The sequence below is a fragment of the Haemorhous mexicanus genome, chromosome 12 (genome assembly GCF_027477595.1).
Source record: "Haemorhous mexicanus isolate bHaeMex1 chromosome 12, bHaeMex1.pri, whole genome shotgun sequence".
In the NCBI taxonomy this organism is placed as follows: Eukaryota; Metazoa; Chordata; class Aves; order Passeriformes; family Fringillidae; genus Haemorhous; species Haemorhous mexicanus.
In genome coordinates, this window is record NC_082352.1 from 15,625,673 (window position 1) to 15,640,805 (window position 15,133).

At 60.6% G+C, this 15,133-nt stretch overlaps 3 protein-coding genes across 3 annotated transcripts; 1 reads left to right on the forward strand and 2 right to left on the reverse strand.

Moving 5' to 3' along the window:
* Positions 1–2,242: 2,242 nt before the first annotated feature.
* LOC132332951 (fibulin-7-like) lies at positions 2,243–5,768 on the reverse strand. Its single transcript, XM_059857689.1, has 8 exons — positions 5,700–5,768; positions 5,106–5,262; positions 4,753–4,923; positions 4,460–4,585; positions 4,183–4,305; positions 3,948–4,085; positions 3,714–3,852; positions 2,243–2,603 (listed from the first exon to the last, which is right to left on the reverse strand). Exons 1-8 carry the CDS (start codon positions 5,766–5,768, stop codon positions 2,243–2,245), a joined length of 1,284 nt encoding a protein of 427 aa, XP_059713672.1.
* A 1,842-nt stretch (positions 5,769–7,610) lies between these two features.
* Positions 7,611–11,530, forward strand: LOC132332720 (C-type lectin domain family 18 member A-like). The gene is made up of 12 exons (XM_059857268.1): positions 7,611–7,710; positions 8,385–8,476; positions 9,038–9,262; positions 9,328–9,425; positions 9,919–10,040; positions 10,130–10,237; positions 10,403–10,495; positions 10,620–10,726; positions 10,866–10,995; positions 11,073–11,169; positions 11,248–11,339; positions 11,493–11,530. Exons 1-12 carry the CDS (start codon positions 7,611–7,613, stop codon positions 11,528–11,530), a joined length of 1,302 nt encoding a protein of 433 aa, XP_059713251.1.
* A 1,940-nt stretch (positions 11,531–13,470) lies between these two features.
* On the reverse strand, positions 13,471–15,133 carry EXOSC6 (exosome component 6). The gene has a single exon (XM_059857269.1). The coding sequence runs from the start codon at positions 15,131–15,133 to the stop codon at positions 14,201–14,203; it is 933 nt and encodes a 310-aa protein (XP_059713252.1). The 3' UTR covers positions 13,471–14,200.

The window sequence follows — 15,133 nt, forward strand, 5'->3', positions numbered from 1 at the left end:
TTAGAAGGGATTCACAAGGAACATCAAGTCCAACTCCTTACCCTGCACAGGACTACCCCAAAAACTCACACCATGTGTTTGAAAGCATTGTCCAAATGCTTCCTGAAGTCTGGCAGGTTTGGTGCTGCAAACATTTCATTTCAGTGCATTCCCTGACAAGCAGCAAGAACACTGGGAAAACAGAATCATAGAAGCAGTAAGATTGGAAAAGATCTCTAAAAATCGAGTCCAGACACTAACCCAGCACTGCCATGTTCATCACTAAACCTCATCCCCAGGTACCACATCCACACACCCTGTGAGCATCTCCAGGGATGATGATTTCACCCATGATTTCACTGGGCAGCCTGCCTCAGAACCTGGCCACCTTTTCCATGAAGAAATTAATACCCAATTTAAACGTCTACTGGCACAACTTGAGGCCATTTCCTCTCGTCCTATTGTTTGTTACCTGGGAGAAGACCCCGATCCCCCCTGGCTCACCCTGCTGTGAGGGAGTTGTTGAGTGATAAGGTCCCCTCTGAGCCTCCTTTTACCCATGCTGAGCCTTCCTAGCTCCCTCATTAGCTCCTGACCAGAGCTGTACTTCAGACCTTCCCCAGCTCCATTGCCCTTCTCTGGGCTCGCTACAACACCTCCATGTCCTTCTTGTAGTGACCTTTGCAAACTTTTATTATCATTAGCAGTCAGTGATGTGGCTGTTAGTGCCTAGTCCAGCTGTACCTGAAGGTTTCAAGGGTAGAAGAAAACCTGCGCAAAACCTGGGTTGTTTTGTCCATTTTGGCTGGGACACCTCATGTGCAGGGATAAATATTTACCCCGTAATTCCCTTCTTTTTATCCTAGCCCGCCACCGCAGTGGGCACGGGCCGGCTGCGGGTTTGTGTGACGCAGTTCTGCTGGCCCGGCCCAGCCCAGCCCAACCCGGCCAGGCCCGGCCCGCTCCTCTGCTGGCCCTGGGGAGGCTTTTCCGCCTGCCCCGGCCGAGTGCAGCCTAGCCCAGCCCGGCCCGGTCCGGCTCAGCCCAGCCCAACTCGGCCCGCACCTCTGCTGGCCCTTGGGAGGCTTTTCCGCCAGCCCCGGTGGAGCACAGCCCGGCCCCGGTGGCGGTGCCGGCGGCGGGCACAAGGAGCCCTTTATGGGCCGCCCATGTCTGCGCACAGCGGCTGCTTTGTGTGAGGGCTCCGGCCGGACCCTGCACTCAGAAGGGTTCTGTGTGCGGCCCGGGGGCGGTGTGTCCTCCGCTTGCTGTCCCCAAAGGCCCTCGTCACCTTTTGAACCCCTGGCTGCACTCCCTGCGCAGGGTCTGGCCATGCTGGCGGTGACAGGGGGTGCCCGAAGGGTGTGGGGCACTGCACCCCACTTGTTGCCACAGCCCACCCTCCTTCAGATGGGTGCAGGGGGACAGCTCGAGTGCTTGGGGAGCTGCAGGTTTGACCAGCCTGCATCAGAGCTGCTGCAGAAGGAATCCTCCTGCACACAAGGAAGCGCAGCCCCTGTCAGTATCCCCTGCTCACCAGGACCAGGGAGCCCTGCTGTGCTTTCCAGGCTCTTTCCTTCCTCTGTCCAAGAGGACAGTCTTGGCTGTGCAGGATGCTCAGGGCAGCATGTTGGAAGTTGTGCTTGCCCATGGCAGTGGAGTTGGCACAAAACGATCCCTTCCAACCCAAAGCGTTCTGTGATTCTCTGCTCAGCCCATCTCCCATTTTTATGCCGGGAGACTCTTCACTGTGGCCTCAGGAGCAGCGGTGCTGAGAGGGGCATGGACACTGCATGACCCTGGATGGGCTTGATAGCTCTATTGGTAGCTCACCCCAAGCTCTGCAGGGTGACCCTGCCATTAGCACAGCCACCAGCTGTCCCCAGGAGCCTTGCCTCAGGAGAACAAAACATAGAGCAAGGAGGACACCCTTCCCACAGTCACTTTTCTTTTATTAGAGATTACAAGATACAAGAAGCTGAATCTGCATGCCAAGTGCTTTTGGCTCACTCTGTCTTTCCCTTCTGTGTGCCATGTGGGCAGAGAGGAAGGGGGCTGGCAGAGGCAGGCACCCCCACTCCGGTCCTTCCATTGGCCATGGGGTTTTTCCTATAGGGACAGTTTTTGCTGTGATGGTTATGAGAAAGCATTATGGCAGAGGGATATCTCCAATGGGACAAAATCTGGGACCTCTGAGCTGAACCTGCTCCATTCCTCCCGGGGAGAGGCCCTGGCATGGCCCCACACCTGCCTCCAAAGGCAATCAAAACACGTATGGGGACACAAAGGCCATGACCTTGAAGATGTGCTTGCCCAGGAGGACTTTGTGGGAGAACTCGCTCATCTCCAGCTCCACCTCCAGCGTGGCTGGCCCCGCCACGGGGCTGGTGAGCAGCAGCTCTCCCGTGTGCCTGTCCGAGCGCCGCACGGCGAAGACGCCACGGCCCTGCCCACCCGCGATGGCGAAGCGCAGGCTGTCCCCCACCGAGCGCGTGGTGGACATCCTGAACAGGACACGGGGCACGGTGCGGTTGGCCTGGAGTGGCAGGTAGTGGAAGGAGATGGAGCTGGCAGCCAGCTGGCAGGCTCGGCTGTCCATGGGACAGGGGTTCCGCTCGCACTGGCTGCCAGGAGAGAAGGGTGCCACCGCTCAGTGCCGTGGTTTGGCTCTCAGCGTAGCCACATTTCTTCTCACAGAGAAAAGCAAGGCAATCTTCCCAAGAATGTTTCTGGGATTCACATTTTCTGAGCCTCAGAGAATGATCAAAACAATTCTTATCTCATTTGCTGCATCTGTGTTTGTGCAAAAGTAGAATGCAGTATGGAGATTGTTTACCCAAAGTGATGGTGTTTGGTTTCCTTGGCCTATCAGGGCCAAGCACGTGTGTGTGTTGGGACTGTCGGCTGACAGCCACAAGATTCAGTGCAGTGGAGTGCAGTGCTTAGCAGATTCAGTTTAGATGTAAAGTAATATAATGTAATATAATATATAATAATATAGTATAATAAAGTAATTAATTAGCTTCCTGATAAGATGGAGTCTGATGCATCATTCTCTCCCCTCATTGGGAGCAAAAATATTCACGATACTCAGGGTGCTGCCCTCATCCTTGCACACAAGCCCAGCCCATGCCACAGGCAGCATCTCCAGCCCTGCTGTCGGTCCTGTGGCACAGCAACCCAAGACAGCCACATCCAGGTATGCCCATCATCGGATCTCTGCCTCATCGCTGTTTCTGCCAGGCAAATGCCATGGCTTGCAGGGACACAGCTCTGGGTGACACTCTGAGGCTGGGACTGGGATGGAGCCAGATGTGCCTCCTGAAGAGGAATCTGTCAGGATCAGGGATGCTTCTCTATTTGGTTGGCACAAAGCAGTTTAATCTCAAGAGTGGGATGTCTGGGAATGCTGGAAGGCAGCTGATGGCACCACATGGATGTGCAGCAGAGGAAAATCAGCATCATTCCCCCCAGGCTGGGACTCTGAGAGGGGCCAGGATCCTGGATAAAGCCACCACATATTGGGGTGCCCCCACCTGCACCCCCAGCATCCCAAGACCACCAGGGAACATGCCAAGCACACCTGAGCACCCCATGTGGCAATGGGCTACCAGTGCTGGCTGCTACTCTCCCTGCTGGCCCTGGGTGACACAATGCAGCCCCCAGCTCACAACAGGACTCATCATCCTGGGACAGGGTACGACACAGCCCAACACGCACAGTAGGGTACTCACAAGGCAGAGGTCTTGACATAGCTGGTGTTGTGGCGCGGCGGGGGGCACTTGGGGCGCACGCAGCGGTGGCTCCCAAAGGTGTTGATGCAGAGGTCGCCCTGGCTGCAGTTGTGCTGCTTCCCAGCGCACTCATTCACGTCTGTGGTGGTGACACAGGGTGAGTGGGGCTCTCCCCACTGCACCCCTCTTCCCATGGCCATGGCAGGCTCCCTGCCCTGCACCCTGGGTTCTTACCCTCACAGGCATTGCGGTCAGCGTGGAGCAGATACCCAGGGGGGCAGAGGCAGCGGTAGGAGCCTGGGAGGTTGAGGCAGTCATGGAGGCAAATCTGTGTCTGGGGGCTGGACTGGTAGAGCTGGCATTCATCCACATCTAAGGTGGACAAAGTGGGGAATGGTCAGAGGTCCCATTGGCACCAAGCCTTGGTTCCCCACCCTCCATCATCTCATCATCTTCACCCCCCTTTTACCTTGGCACACGCCACCAGGTTGCAGCTGGAAGCCGGTGTCACAGCTGCAGCGCCGGGAGCCTGAGCGGCCCTCGGCACAACGGGGCTGGCGGCTGAAGGAGGTGTTGCTCAGTGTCACCCAGTCTGCAGGGGGACAGCAGGTGTCATGCTGGAGGATGGGGAGATGGTGGGGGCTAAGGTACCGGGGCTGCCAGGGAAGGGGGAGATAGGCACAGCAAGGCCAGGTACTGTCCCCATGAGAATCCCCATCCTCTGCAGCCCAAATCCAGGAACCTACAGGAGTAGATGGGACTCTGGCAGCTGGGGCCTGACCAGCCTGGGGGGCAGAGGCACGTGTAGCTCTGGTTGCCATCCACACAGGTCCCGCTGTTGGCACATGGGTTGCTGGAGCAGTCATCAATACCTAGGGAGAAGGAGCTTGTGAGCATCAGCTGGAGAGGTGCATCCTTGCATGACCCCAGTGCCCATTGCTGCAGCCTCTGAGCACAGTAATGAAACCCCAGCTCAGGGTGACAGAGGAGCCCATAGGGAGGGCGGAGCCCATGGCACCCCAACCCTGCTCCACTTCACTTCTGCAGAAGGGTTGGGTGCCACTCCATGTACGGTTGTGCCGGCAGGCGCGTGTCTCCGAGCCCACCAGCCGGAAGCCGGCGTCGCAGATGAAGTGAACCTCGTGGCCCACCCGCAGACTCCGGCCCAGCATCCGTCCATTCAGGGGCACTGCCAGCTGCGGGCAGATCTCTGTGGACAGACAGACATGGGTGGGGATGGGCACTGCCAGCCTGGAGCCAACTCCAGCCTGACAGGGAGCTGGGGGTCCTTTGCCCAGGGAGCTGGGGGTCCTTTGCCCAGGCTCTGCAGGGCCGGGGGTCAGAGCTGGCCCCGTGAGGATGTCACCCATGGCGGTGACCAGCCAGGATTACCATTGCGTTTGGTGGCCGGTCTCTGGAGGCGGCTCTGGAGGATGGAGAGCTGGTGCCGGAGCCCGCGGGTGCCCTGCAGGTGGGCAGCCTCCTGTGCCACCAACAGCTTCTGCATCTGCCGCACCACGCTGAGTGCCTGCTGCTGGTTCAGGCACTCCTGGGGGATCATGGACACACCTCAGTCATCTGCTGGGTTCCCCTGCCACCCTACCACAGCCCGGGAGGACCCTTCCAAGCAGACAGCATCTTTGGGGTTGGTTTGGATGTCCTGCCCTGGACAGAGCCCCTTCCCATCCTGGCTGGGGTCTGACCCTGGCTCTGTGTCTGCTCCAGCCTCAGCCTCCACCTCCCAGTCCTGCTCTAGCACTTGGATGCTGTGGAGAAGCTGCATGCCCTGAGTGCATTTAACATCATTTCACTGCTGCAGGGGAAAAGCCCCATGACCATCCCCCTGGCCCCGGCAGCTCCACAGGTACTGTGGCTGTGCCATACCCCCTACTCCGGGCTGGTGTTGGGGTGTGAGAAGTGGGTGCTGAGCAGCCCAGAGAGGGAGGTCTGCTGGGGGGCTGGAGGGGAGAGAATACAGGTCCTTACCTGGGAGCTGCCAAGGGGCAGCTGAAGAATGCCCAGGGCCAGCCAGACTGGCAGTGGGGTGAGGAGCATCACGCTGGGGCTGACTACAGGGGCAAGACGCTGACGGTCCGTTTCTGCTTGCAGCTGCGCTCCTGCACTCGCAGGGATTTATCTGCAGCCTGTGCCCATGTGTTTGTTGGTTTTTCCCCTGCCTGAGGCCGAGCTGTAGGAAAGTTTCCCCTTGGCACTGGCTCTAGCCTCTCCCTTCCCTTCCCTTCCGTTCCTTTCCCTCTCTGCACATCAGAGGCTTTGGGGCCTTTCATGTCCTAGGGCCAGCAGATATCGGGGCCAGGCAGTGGCTGTCACAGCACTTACAGTGGTACTGGCGGTGCCGGGCTCACCACACGACCAGTCCTGGCTCTGGGGCTCCCCAGCATGCAGAGATGCAGGATGAGGCTAATCCCATGCACTAGCTAAGCCTGGGAAAGTCTCCTGGGAGAAAAGATGACTTTGAGGTCTGTGCGGGGGTTCTGCTCACCAGTGGGGCTGGGGCTGCTGGGAAGGGTAGCCCAGGAATGCTGCGGACTCACGGGACTCAGCACAGCTTTGCTGGGGTGAGCTCAGCCCTGGCTGGAGTTCAGAAGGGCACCCCAAGGTGCTGCTGCAGCCTGGAGCTGGGGTGCAGTTGGTGTTACAGTCCACATTAACATAAAGGTTAGGGTTAATGTTAGAGCCAGCATTAGGGCTAGGGATGAGGTTAGGATTAGGGTTAGGATTAGAGTTGGGGTTAGGGTTGGGGTTAGGATTAGAGTTGTGGTTAGCATTAGTGTTAGGTTTGGAGTTCACATTAATTTTAATGTTTTGATTAGCATTAAAGTAATTGTTAGGGCTAAAGTGAGTTTTTTTGTTAGGGTTAACGTTACTGTTAGGATCAGTGCCAAGGATTCAGATCCATATTAGCTGGAGGGTTTGTATCAGAGTCAGGGTTGGCATTATCATTAGTGCCAGGGTTCAGGCCAGGGTCAGGTTTAGACTCAGCCTGAGGGAACTGAAGCATTTACAGCTGGGTTTATGCTGACACCCAGCTCAGCCCTGACAGCTGGTGCGTAGGATGCTCCCAGTCCCTCCTGCCTGTGGCATTTCAGAATCCTGAGCAAGGATGTCTGAAGCCCTCACCTCTGCCCTGTGCCAGGGGAGCACCTGACATGGGTTCTGCAAAGCCCTGTGCTGGGGCAGAGCTCTCGTGGTGCTGTTGAGCCCCCTAGGCAGCCAGGGCCATGGGACCCCTGCTTGATCCAGGTGCCCACTGAGACACGGCCCCCTTGGGCCCAGCACCTCTCCCGCTGCTGGCCCCTGGCTCTCACATCCTCCCACCCTGTAACCACGCTGCCCAGCTCTCTGGAGCGGGTATTTGGCTTCGTGCCTGCACGGTGTGTGTTACCTCCCCGGCATGTTTAATTCATGGGGCAGGAGGAAGGCTGGCAGCAGGGGCCCCCTTGCTGCCCCAGCCCCTTGGCTTCCAGTCTCCCAGCGTCCCAAAGTGGGTGCCGGTTGTGACCCCTGCTCCTGTTGCCTTCACAGCCCGACCCGGGCTCGGCAGAGGGGCTGGGGCAGAGCACGGAGGGCTGACCCCGCTGCGGGACATCCCGGCGGGGCTGCAGCCCGGGGCCCTGGGAGTTGTCTGCCACATTCGCTCCAGCGAGCAACTGTTTTGACAGAGCCATTACTCACCCGTCAAGCTTTTGTTCCCGCTGCCCAGCGGTGCCTGTCTGGAGTCCTGAATAGGATCAAATCCTGCAACCAGACACACACACACACGCAGGAGCGCGCGGCCGAGCTCGCCCCAGAGCCGGGGCTGCTGCGGGGCGGCTCGGCTCTCCCCAGCCCTCCCTCCGGAGACTGGGGGTCTGCTCCCCCCATCGCGGGACCTACATGAAGCTCTTGGTCCTGCTGGTTTGCAGCCTCCTGGTGTGGAGGGTGGGTGAGACGAGATCGGATGCTCCAGAAAAGTCGTCCCCGCTGGCTCCAGGAGGTAACTGGTGGAGGGGCTGCCTCTCCGGCAGCAGGGCTGGGAGGCAGCTGGTTTGGGGGATGAGTGCACCCTGAGCACCGTCCCTTTGGGCCAGATCAGATGTGTGGGGGACTGGGTGGGTGATGGGCACCCAGGGGTGGCAATGGGGGGCTTAGTGGGTGGTAGGGGCTGAAGATGGAATGGGGCTGGGAGAAGGGGCATGGACTTGGTGATGGGATGGAGTTGGGGGGCTCTGGGGCTGGTGTTGCAATGGAGCCAGGGGGCTCTGGGGCTGGGAATGGTATGGAATGGGGCTGGGGGTCCTGCAGCTGGTGATGGGGGCTCGTGATGGGTCTTGCCCAGTGGGGTCTGGATTCTGGCAGGACAGAGGCGGTGGGGCAGAGGGGGTACATTCCTGGCAGTCTCAGCCCACCCGTGCGAGACGGGGGCCCAGCAGGCTGCTCCCCCTCATCCCCTTGCCCCTTTTGTGTTCCCAGCCTAAAAGCTCTTTCTTCTCTCCCCTCAAGTCTCCATGGAGACCCGGGTGCCTTCCCGGTATCCCCGGCTGCGGTTGGACCCTTCAGGGGGAATTCCCACGGCCTCCTGAACGGTCCGGCCACAGCCAGGGATATGGGGAGGGCACTTGTACCTCTCAGCCCCCTCTCTCCCTTCCCTATCCACTGCTGTCCCCCCAGCTCTCAGCACGAAGGAGACCTTCCTGGTGCTCTCACTGCACAACAAGTTGAGGAGCAAAGTGCAGCCCCCTGCTGCCAACATGCAGAAGCTGGTGAGCCCCCTTGCAGGTCCCGTGTCCCCCACTTCTGATGTCACATCCACCTTCCTGCCCATGCCCAGGGAGTGGGCAGCCCATGGGGGACACACAGTAGTTTGCTAACATGCTAATGAAGCAGAAGCGCTGGCTGGTGCGGGGCCCCTGGGGAAGAGCATGTCACTGCCAATCCAGGGCACACTAAAAACAGGGCTGATCCGTTGTGGTGCCTTTTGGCGACCCCATGTCTCTCTGATCCTTCCTAATCACCCCAGGACACAGCCGGGCTCTTTGGACTCCTTTGTGGGGTCCCCCATTCCCATGAAGGCCCTTGATATTCCCTGACCACCTCACCTGAACACACCAAAGGCAGGGCTGGTTCCTAGGGGTGTCTCTCATGTCCTGTGGTGGCCCTCAATGTCCCTCCATCACTCCCCAGCTGCCCACACCAGGGGCAGGACAGGTCCCTTGCAGCATCACCCATTGTTGAGCCTCTGATGTCACCTCCCGGACTGGCCATCTTGGTGGTCCCCACACCCCCTGGGGCTGTTCCTTGGGTAGCTTATGCTCATCTCGCAGGAGTGGAGCGAGGAGCTGGGGCGGCTGGCGGGGGCACGGGCAGCCAGCTGCCTGCAGGGCCCCGCTCCACCGCCAGCACCACAGCTGGGCTGGAGCGAGCTGCTGCTGCCGGCGGGCACGGGCGGCTTCGGGGCCGTGCTGGAGCTCTGGTTCGCCGAGGGACAGCACTATGACTACAGGACGGGGCGCTGCGCCGGCAACGCCACCTGCCGCCACTACACCCAGGTGGGCACGAGGGGCACGGGGGGGCTGCTGGGGACCGGAGCCCAGTGACAAACGCTCTCCCACAGCTGGTGTGGGCCACAGCAGGGCAGCTGGGCTGCGGCCGGCACCGCTGCCCCGGCCCCCACGGCCCCAGCGAGGCCTTCGCGTGCGCCTACTCGCCGGGGTAAGGGCTGCGGGTGGGGCCGGGGCGTGGCGGGTGGGGCTGCGGGTGGGGCCGGGGCGTGTGCCTGAGGGGGCAGGGTTTGTTGTGAATGGGCGGGGCTTAGCGATGTGGGTGGGGTCTCAACCAGGGTGGGGCATGGGTTGACCTATGGGATGTGTGGCAGGGGAGGGGGAGCTTGTCCCGGTGGTGGGTGGGGCTGTGCACTGAGGTGGGTGGGGCTGGATGATGTGGGTGGGGCTGGAAATGCAAATAGGGCCGTCTTTTGGAAGACGCAGGGTTTGGGTGTTCTGGGCGGGGTTGTGTGCTGAAGTGGACGGGGCTGAGTGCTGTGGACAGGACCGAGTGCTGGAAGTGGGTGGGGCTGCGGAACGAAGGCGGGGCGGTGAGTTAGAAATGGGTGTGGCTTTGAGAGGTGGGTGCGGGCTTGCCCTAGAAAGGGGTGTGGCTTGCCCGGGTGGGTGGAGCATCTTCCTCCAGCTGTCTGTGGGGCCAGGGGCAACTGGGAGGTGGCCGGGATGCCCATCCTCCCCTACAAGCAGGGACCCTGGTGCTCCCTCTGCACTGCTGGCCTCTCTGGCTGCTTCAAGTCCTGGGACCACAGCGGCGGGCTCTGTGGTGAGTTCCTCCCGTCCGCATGGCCTCTGCATGACCCTGGAGATGCTGCCTCCACCCCTGATGTCCCACTGTCACTCTGGTGTTTCCAGAGGTGCCCAGGAACCCCTGTCGCATGAGCTGCAGGAACAGTGGACACCTCGACATGAGCAGCTGCCAGTGCACCTGTCCCCCCGGCTACACGGGCAGGTACTGCCAAGGTGAGAGGGCACCGTGCAGCCTTCAGAGGCTTGTGCGTGGCTGCTGCAGGGCATGCGGGCGCAGGCTTGGTGCAGGGCATGCACGGGCACAGCCCATGCTGTGGGCAGCACGGGGGGCAGGGGCTGCCGAGCCCCCTGGCAGCTAATGCAGTGCTGTGCCCGCAGTGAGGTGCAGCGGGCAGTGCCTCCACGGGAGGTTCAGGAAGGAGGAGTGCTCCTGCCTCTGCGATGCGGGCTACGGAGGAGCAGAGTGTGGCAGTGAGTCTGCGCCCCCTGCACTGCTGTGATCCACAGTCAGGGCACCCCAAAGCAGGGCAAAGGGTCCTCCGTGGGCCCATCTCTGCTGGCACAAGGACCCACCTGCTCCTGCCTGTGTCCCCAGCAAAGATCCATTTCCCCTTCCATGCCTGTGATGTGCGGATAGACAGCGACTGCTTCATGGTGTCCCCTGAAGCCGACACCTACTATGGAGCCAAAATTAAATGCCAGGTGAACTCCTGGGGTGCTCCAAGCATCTCTGGGCAGCTGAAAAGTGCCACCCATGCTTGCAGTGCCTCTGAGCATCTCTCCTCTGCTTGGAGTGGTGCTGGGCCATGCAGGTGGGACAGATTCACTCCTTTTCCCACAGGAGAAAGGAGCTATGCTAGCCCAGATAAGAAACCAGAAGGTTCAGGACATCCTGGCTTTCTACCTCAGCCGCCTGGAGATGGGTAACAGGGTGACAGACACCGATTTTGAAACTGGAAACTTCTGGATTGGTAAGAGACAGCAGTAGGCAGGGTGCAGAGTGCCCGGGGTGCTGGCAGACATGCCAACCCAGGACCTGACCACCCAGGTCTCACCTACAAGACATCCAAGGCTTCCTTCCGCTGGGATGTGGGTGAGCCATCCTCGTTCACCAGCTTCGCTTTTGGGCAGCCGGACAACCAGGGGTAAGTGGATCTAGGGGACACCAAACTCTGCATGGTGTCACTGCTGGCTGGCTTCAGCACCATCCTGGTGGGACACAGGTTTGGGAACTGTGTGGAGATGCAAGCATCAGCTGCCTTCAACTGGAACGACCAGCGCTGCAAGACCCGAAACCGGTACATCTGCCAGTTTGGTGAGTGGGCAGCTGGGAGCCCTCCTGGGTGTGCTGGGCCCTGGAGGTGCCAATCCCCAGCTTTGCTGTGTCTGTGCCTTGCTGCCAGCCCTGCCCAGACCTCTGTGTCTCTCCTGGGGTGGGAATCACTGACTCTTACGCACTCCATTGCAGCCCAGGAACACATCGCCCTGTGGCAGCGGGACCCCTGAGCTGGCAGCCCTGGGAACTGGCCAGCGCTGGCTGCTGTGCTGAACCTGGGGCTCAGGAGGAGCCTGGTGCTGTGCAAAGCCCGGGCCATGGCTCAGGAGGATCTCTGCACAGCTCGCTTGTGCAGGGAATGAGGGGCTGAGGGGACCCATGGCACTGGGACCTGGCAAGAAGGGGTGTGCTGTATGTTAGCATCCCTGACACAGCATCTTCTTCTGCCCCTCACCTTCCTCTGTCACTATCACTCTGCAACACCCTTGGAAGGAGACATCCCTTGCAACAGCCAGGTACAAAGGCATCCTCCTCCAAATTTGGCAGCTGGGCTGTCTCTGGACTGGCGTCTCAGTGATATGAGGGGCCAAGGGGGCTCTTTGGGGGTGCAGACCTTGGCATAGCTCAGGGAGGACCAGGCTCAGCTCTGAGCCATTCTCCTGACCTGGGTGAGAACGCCCCAGCCTGGTGGGCTTCTCACCATCACCTGGTCCTTCATCATCTGCCTGGTCATTAATAAAGACCCTTTCTCCTTTGGGAAGAGCAATTTGTCTCATTTTCTTCCCCTAAGCCCACCAGACTCTCCTTAGCCACAGTCCACATCCTGCCTGCACTGGATGGAACCTCCAGTTTCATCTCTGGAGTGGGTTCTGGGGTTGCTGGAGCCAAAGCCAGCCTTGGCTGAACTCATCTTCAGCATGTGAGGTTTGGAGAGATGGTGCTAGTCAAGAGCTACTTCTTCCAGCCCTAGGATGGCCCCAAGTCACAGCACCCCATGTGCTGGGTGCAAGCCGGTGCCCCCAGCACTGGTGGGTGTCAGTGGGTGCTTTTAGAGGTGATGTGCCACTGCTCTCCTCCTGTCATAACAGCCCATCCAGTGCTGGGCTGGGAATTAAAATAGCTTCATCCAAGGCGTTTCATGGCCTGTTGGTTGTGCCCTGTCTCAGCCGAGGGAAGGCATCATCCACATCGATGGGCAGGGCCTGGGGCCCCTGGGGCAAACTGGGCAATCCAGTGCGGCCCGTGACCCCCCCCACCCGGCAGTGGTAGCGCCCGGCGGCAGCGCTCGGTCGGGTGCCGGGTGCCGGGTGCGGGGAGCGCGGTGCGGGGCTCGGGGTGCGCTGTGTGGGGCCAGAGTGAGGCCATGATGCTCTTTGGCAGCGGAGACGCGGGCTGGAGATGTGAGTACCGGCCGGATCCAGCCCTCCACCCTCCCCGGGCGCCCCTTTCCCCGCAGGATAGGCTGTCCTCTCACACCCCTTCCCCGGGAGATGCTCGCCTGGCACTGGGATGCTCAACTGGTTTTCCATAGGCTGTTCTCAGCCAGGCATTGCATCTGCAGCCCGCAGGACTCTAGTAAGAGCTTTATGAGGGCCCCTGGCCTGCACCCAAAGAGTCCTGGTCACACCTGTGCTCCCCAGTGTCACGTTTCAGTTCCATGTCCCTCATTTCTCAGTCATCCTTCTCTCACTGATAGGAATTTGTTCTGTATTTCTAATTTGCTCAGGTAAAAGAGTGTATTGTATTGGAAAGAAAAATAATTTGTATTTCTTTTCTTTGGTTATTTGACTCCAATGCAGTTTTTAACTGTCTGAAGTGCACAGTTTTGTACCCCGTTTTATGTGCTGCCAGACACAACCCCCAGCTCTGATTGTCTTCTTGGATGCTGCCTTTCCTACAGCTCAACCCAGAGCCACGAGTGCAGCTCTGCCTTGTATCCCAATGGAAAATACCCAGAATATTCTCTACTAGCCCACCATGGTGCAGCTTGGCAGAGAAGACCACCTGCTCCACTCCATCCCCAGGAATAATCAGATTGCAAGGAAGCACCCAGCTCCCCCTGAACTCAAGGACACTGGGAGCAGAGGGGGTGACCCAATTGTAGAAGCACATCCTTCCATATCTGCCCATGGCTCGCAGAGGTCCCAGGAGGGCCATGCAGGCAGAAGACTCACCAGAAAAAAATATGATTTATTATTAAGAAATAACTAACAAAACACAACTCTGCCACCCTGAAGCACTGCCTGGGCAAGAAGTCCAAGGGATGCACAGTCCATGCCATGATGTGGCTCCTGCCTGGTGCTGCCTGCACAGATGGATATGGTGGGGAGCTTGGAGTGAGGGTTTCAGCCTGGTGCTGTGACCACCCCGGGTGGAGATGCAGGGTCCCAGAGTGCCAGCAATTGCTTGGAGGGAGGTCTTGGGCAGGCTCTGGCTGCTGAGGTAATATGGAGGTTGTTCTTGGGGTGCTTCAGCAGTGTGCAAGGCAGTTTGGGTCCTGTGGTGTCAGCTGAGAATGGTCTCCTGCAACACGAGGGCTCCTTGGGTGCACTCTGGGGTGCTTGGGCAGTGTGTGGGGAGTGCAGATTCCCGTGTCCTTGGGCACAGTTCTTGGGCCTCCAGCTGTGTAGGCAACATGAGGGGAGTCCAGCTGTGCAAAGGTTGACTCATCCAGTCTCCAGTAGCATCAGGCATGGATCAGGCTGAGTCTGGGGGATCACCAGCAGTTACAGTTAAACTTAATAAACTTTTAAGAATCTAAAAGTAAACTTATTTTAATCCTCAACAGTGAGGCGTGGATCAGGCAGGCTCCAGGGGTCTCCGGCAGCATTGAAAGCAGCTTGGGCGGGCTCTGGGAGATGCCCCATCCTCACACTGGGGTACGCAGGTCTCACGGGCACTCAGGCACTGGTGGCGGCGGCAGCGGCGGTGGCAGCGGCGGCGGCATCGCGGCGCTGGGTGGCCCGCAGCAGGCTCTGCCGCAGCACCGGGTACTGCCGGTGGCAGCCATCGAGGCCGAGCCGCAGGGCTTGCGCCCAGTCCTCGGGCGGGCCGCCCCGGCCGCCGCCCAGCACGGCCGACACCTGGTTGAGGGCGGGCAGCAGGGCCAGCGTGAGGCGAGCGGCGGCGCGGCGCTCCTCGGGCTCGGCGGGCTGCAGCATCCATGAGGCGGCGGGCGCGGGCGCCCGGCACAGCGCGCAGCCCACGGCCAGGTCGTACATCTCCACCCCCGCGTCCGCCAGCGCCAGGGCGGCGGCACTGACGGCGGCGGCCAGCGCCGAGCCGCCGTCCTGCAGCAGCAGCGCGCTGACGGCCAGGCGGGCCCGCGGGTAGCGGCCCAGCCGCACCGCCGGCTCCAGCGCCTCCCGCAGCGCCGCCGCCGCCTCTCGCTCCGCCTCCCGCTCGGCCGCTGCGCCCGGCCGGCCCCGCGCCCCTCGCCCCGCGAAAGGCGCCCGGCGGAACTCGCAGATCAGCCGGCCCGGGCCGGGCTCGGCCGCCTCCCGCGGGCCCCAGGCGGCGCAGAGCACCTTGGTGCCGCTGCCCAGCTCCACGTAGGCCGAGCCCTGCGCCTGGCTCAGCAGCCCGGCCCGCGCAAACAGCGGCCGCAGGGCACAGGGGTCCCGCGGCGCCGCCCCCGCGCTCTCCTCGTCCTCCTCATCCTCGGCCGCGGTCGCTGCCCACAGCGCCGGCGGCTGCGACTCCTCCGGGCCGCGCAGGCGGCGGTGATCCAGCGGCATGTTCGGCGGCACCCCGTGAGAGGGCGGCGACGGGGCGGGCCCGAGCAGGAGGCGGGCACAAGCTGTGACTGGCAGCGGGATCCCAGCCCACTCCAT

Coding starts and splice junctions, on each gene's coding strand:
- LOC132332720 (XM_059857268.1), top strand. CDS start 7,611: ATGAAGCTCTTGGTCCTGCTGGTTTGCAGCCTCCTGGTGTGGAGGGTG. Junction 7,711..8,384: donor GTCCCCGCTGGCTCCAGGAG/GTAACTGGTGGA, acceptor CTGTCCCCCCAG/CTCTCAGCACGAAGGAGACC. Junction 10,238..10,402: donor CACGGGCAGGTACTGCCAAG/GTGAGAGGGCAC, acceptor CTGTGCCCGCAG/TGAGGTGCAGCGGGCAGTGC.
- EXOSC6 (XM_059857269.1), bottom strand. CDS start 15,133: ATGGAGTGGGCTGGGATCCCGCTGCCAGTCACAGCTTGTGCCCGCCTC.
- LOC132332951 (XM_059857689.1), bottom strand. CDS start 5,768: ATGCTCCTCACCCCACTGCCAGTCTGGCTGGCCCTGGGCATTCTTCAG. Junction 4,924..5,105: donor ACCGGCCACCAAACGCAATG/GTAATCCTGGCT, acceptor GTCTGTCCACAG/AGATCTGCCCGCAGCTGGCA. Junction 4,086..4,182: donor ACCTGGTGGCGTGTGCCAAG/GTAAAAGGGGGG, acceptor TGTCCACCTTAG/ATGTGGATGAATGCCAGCTC.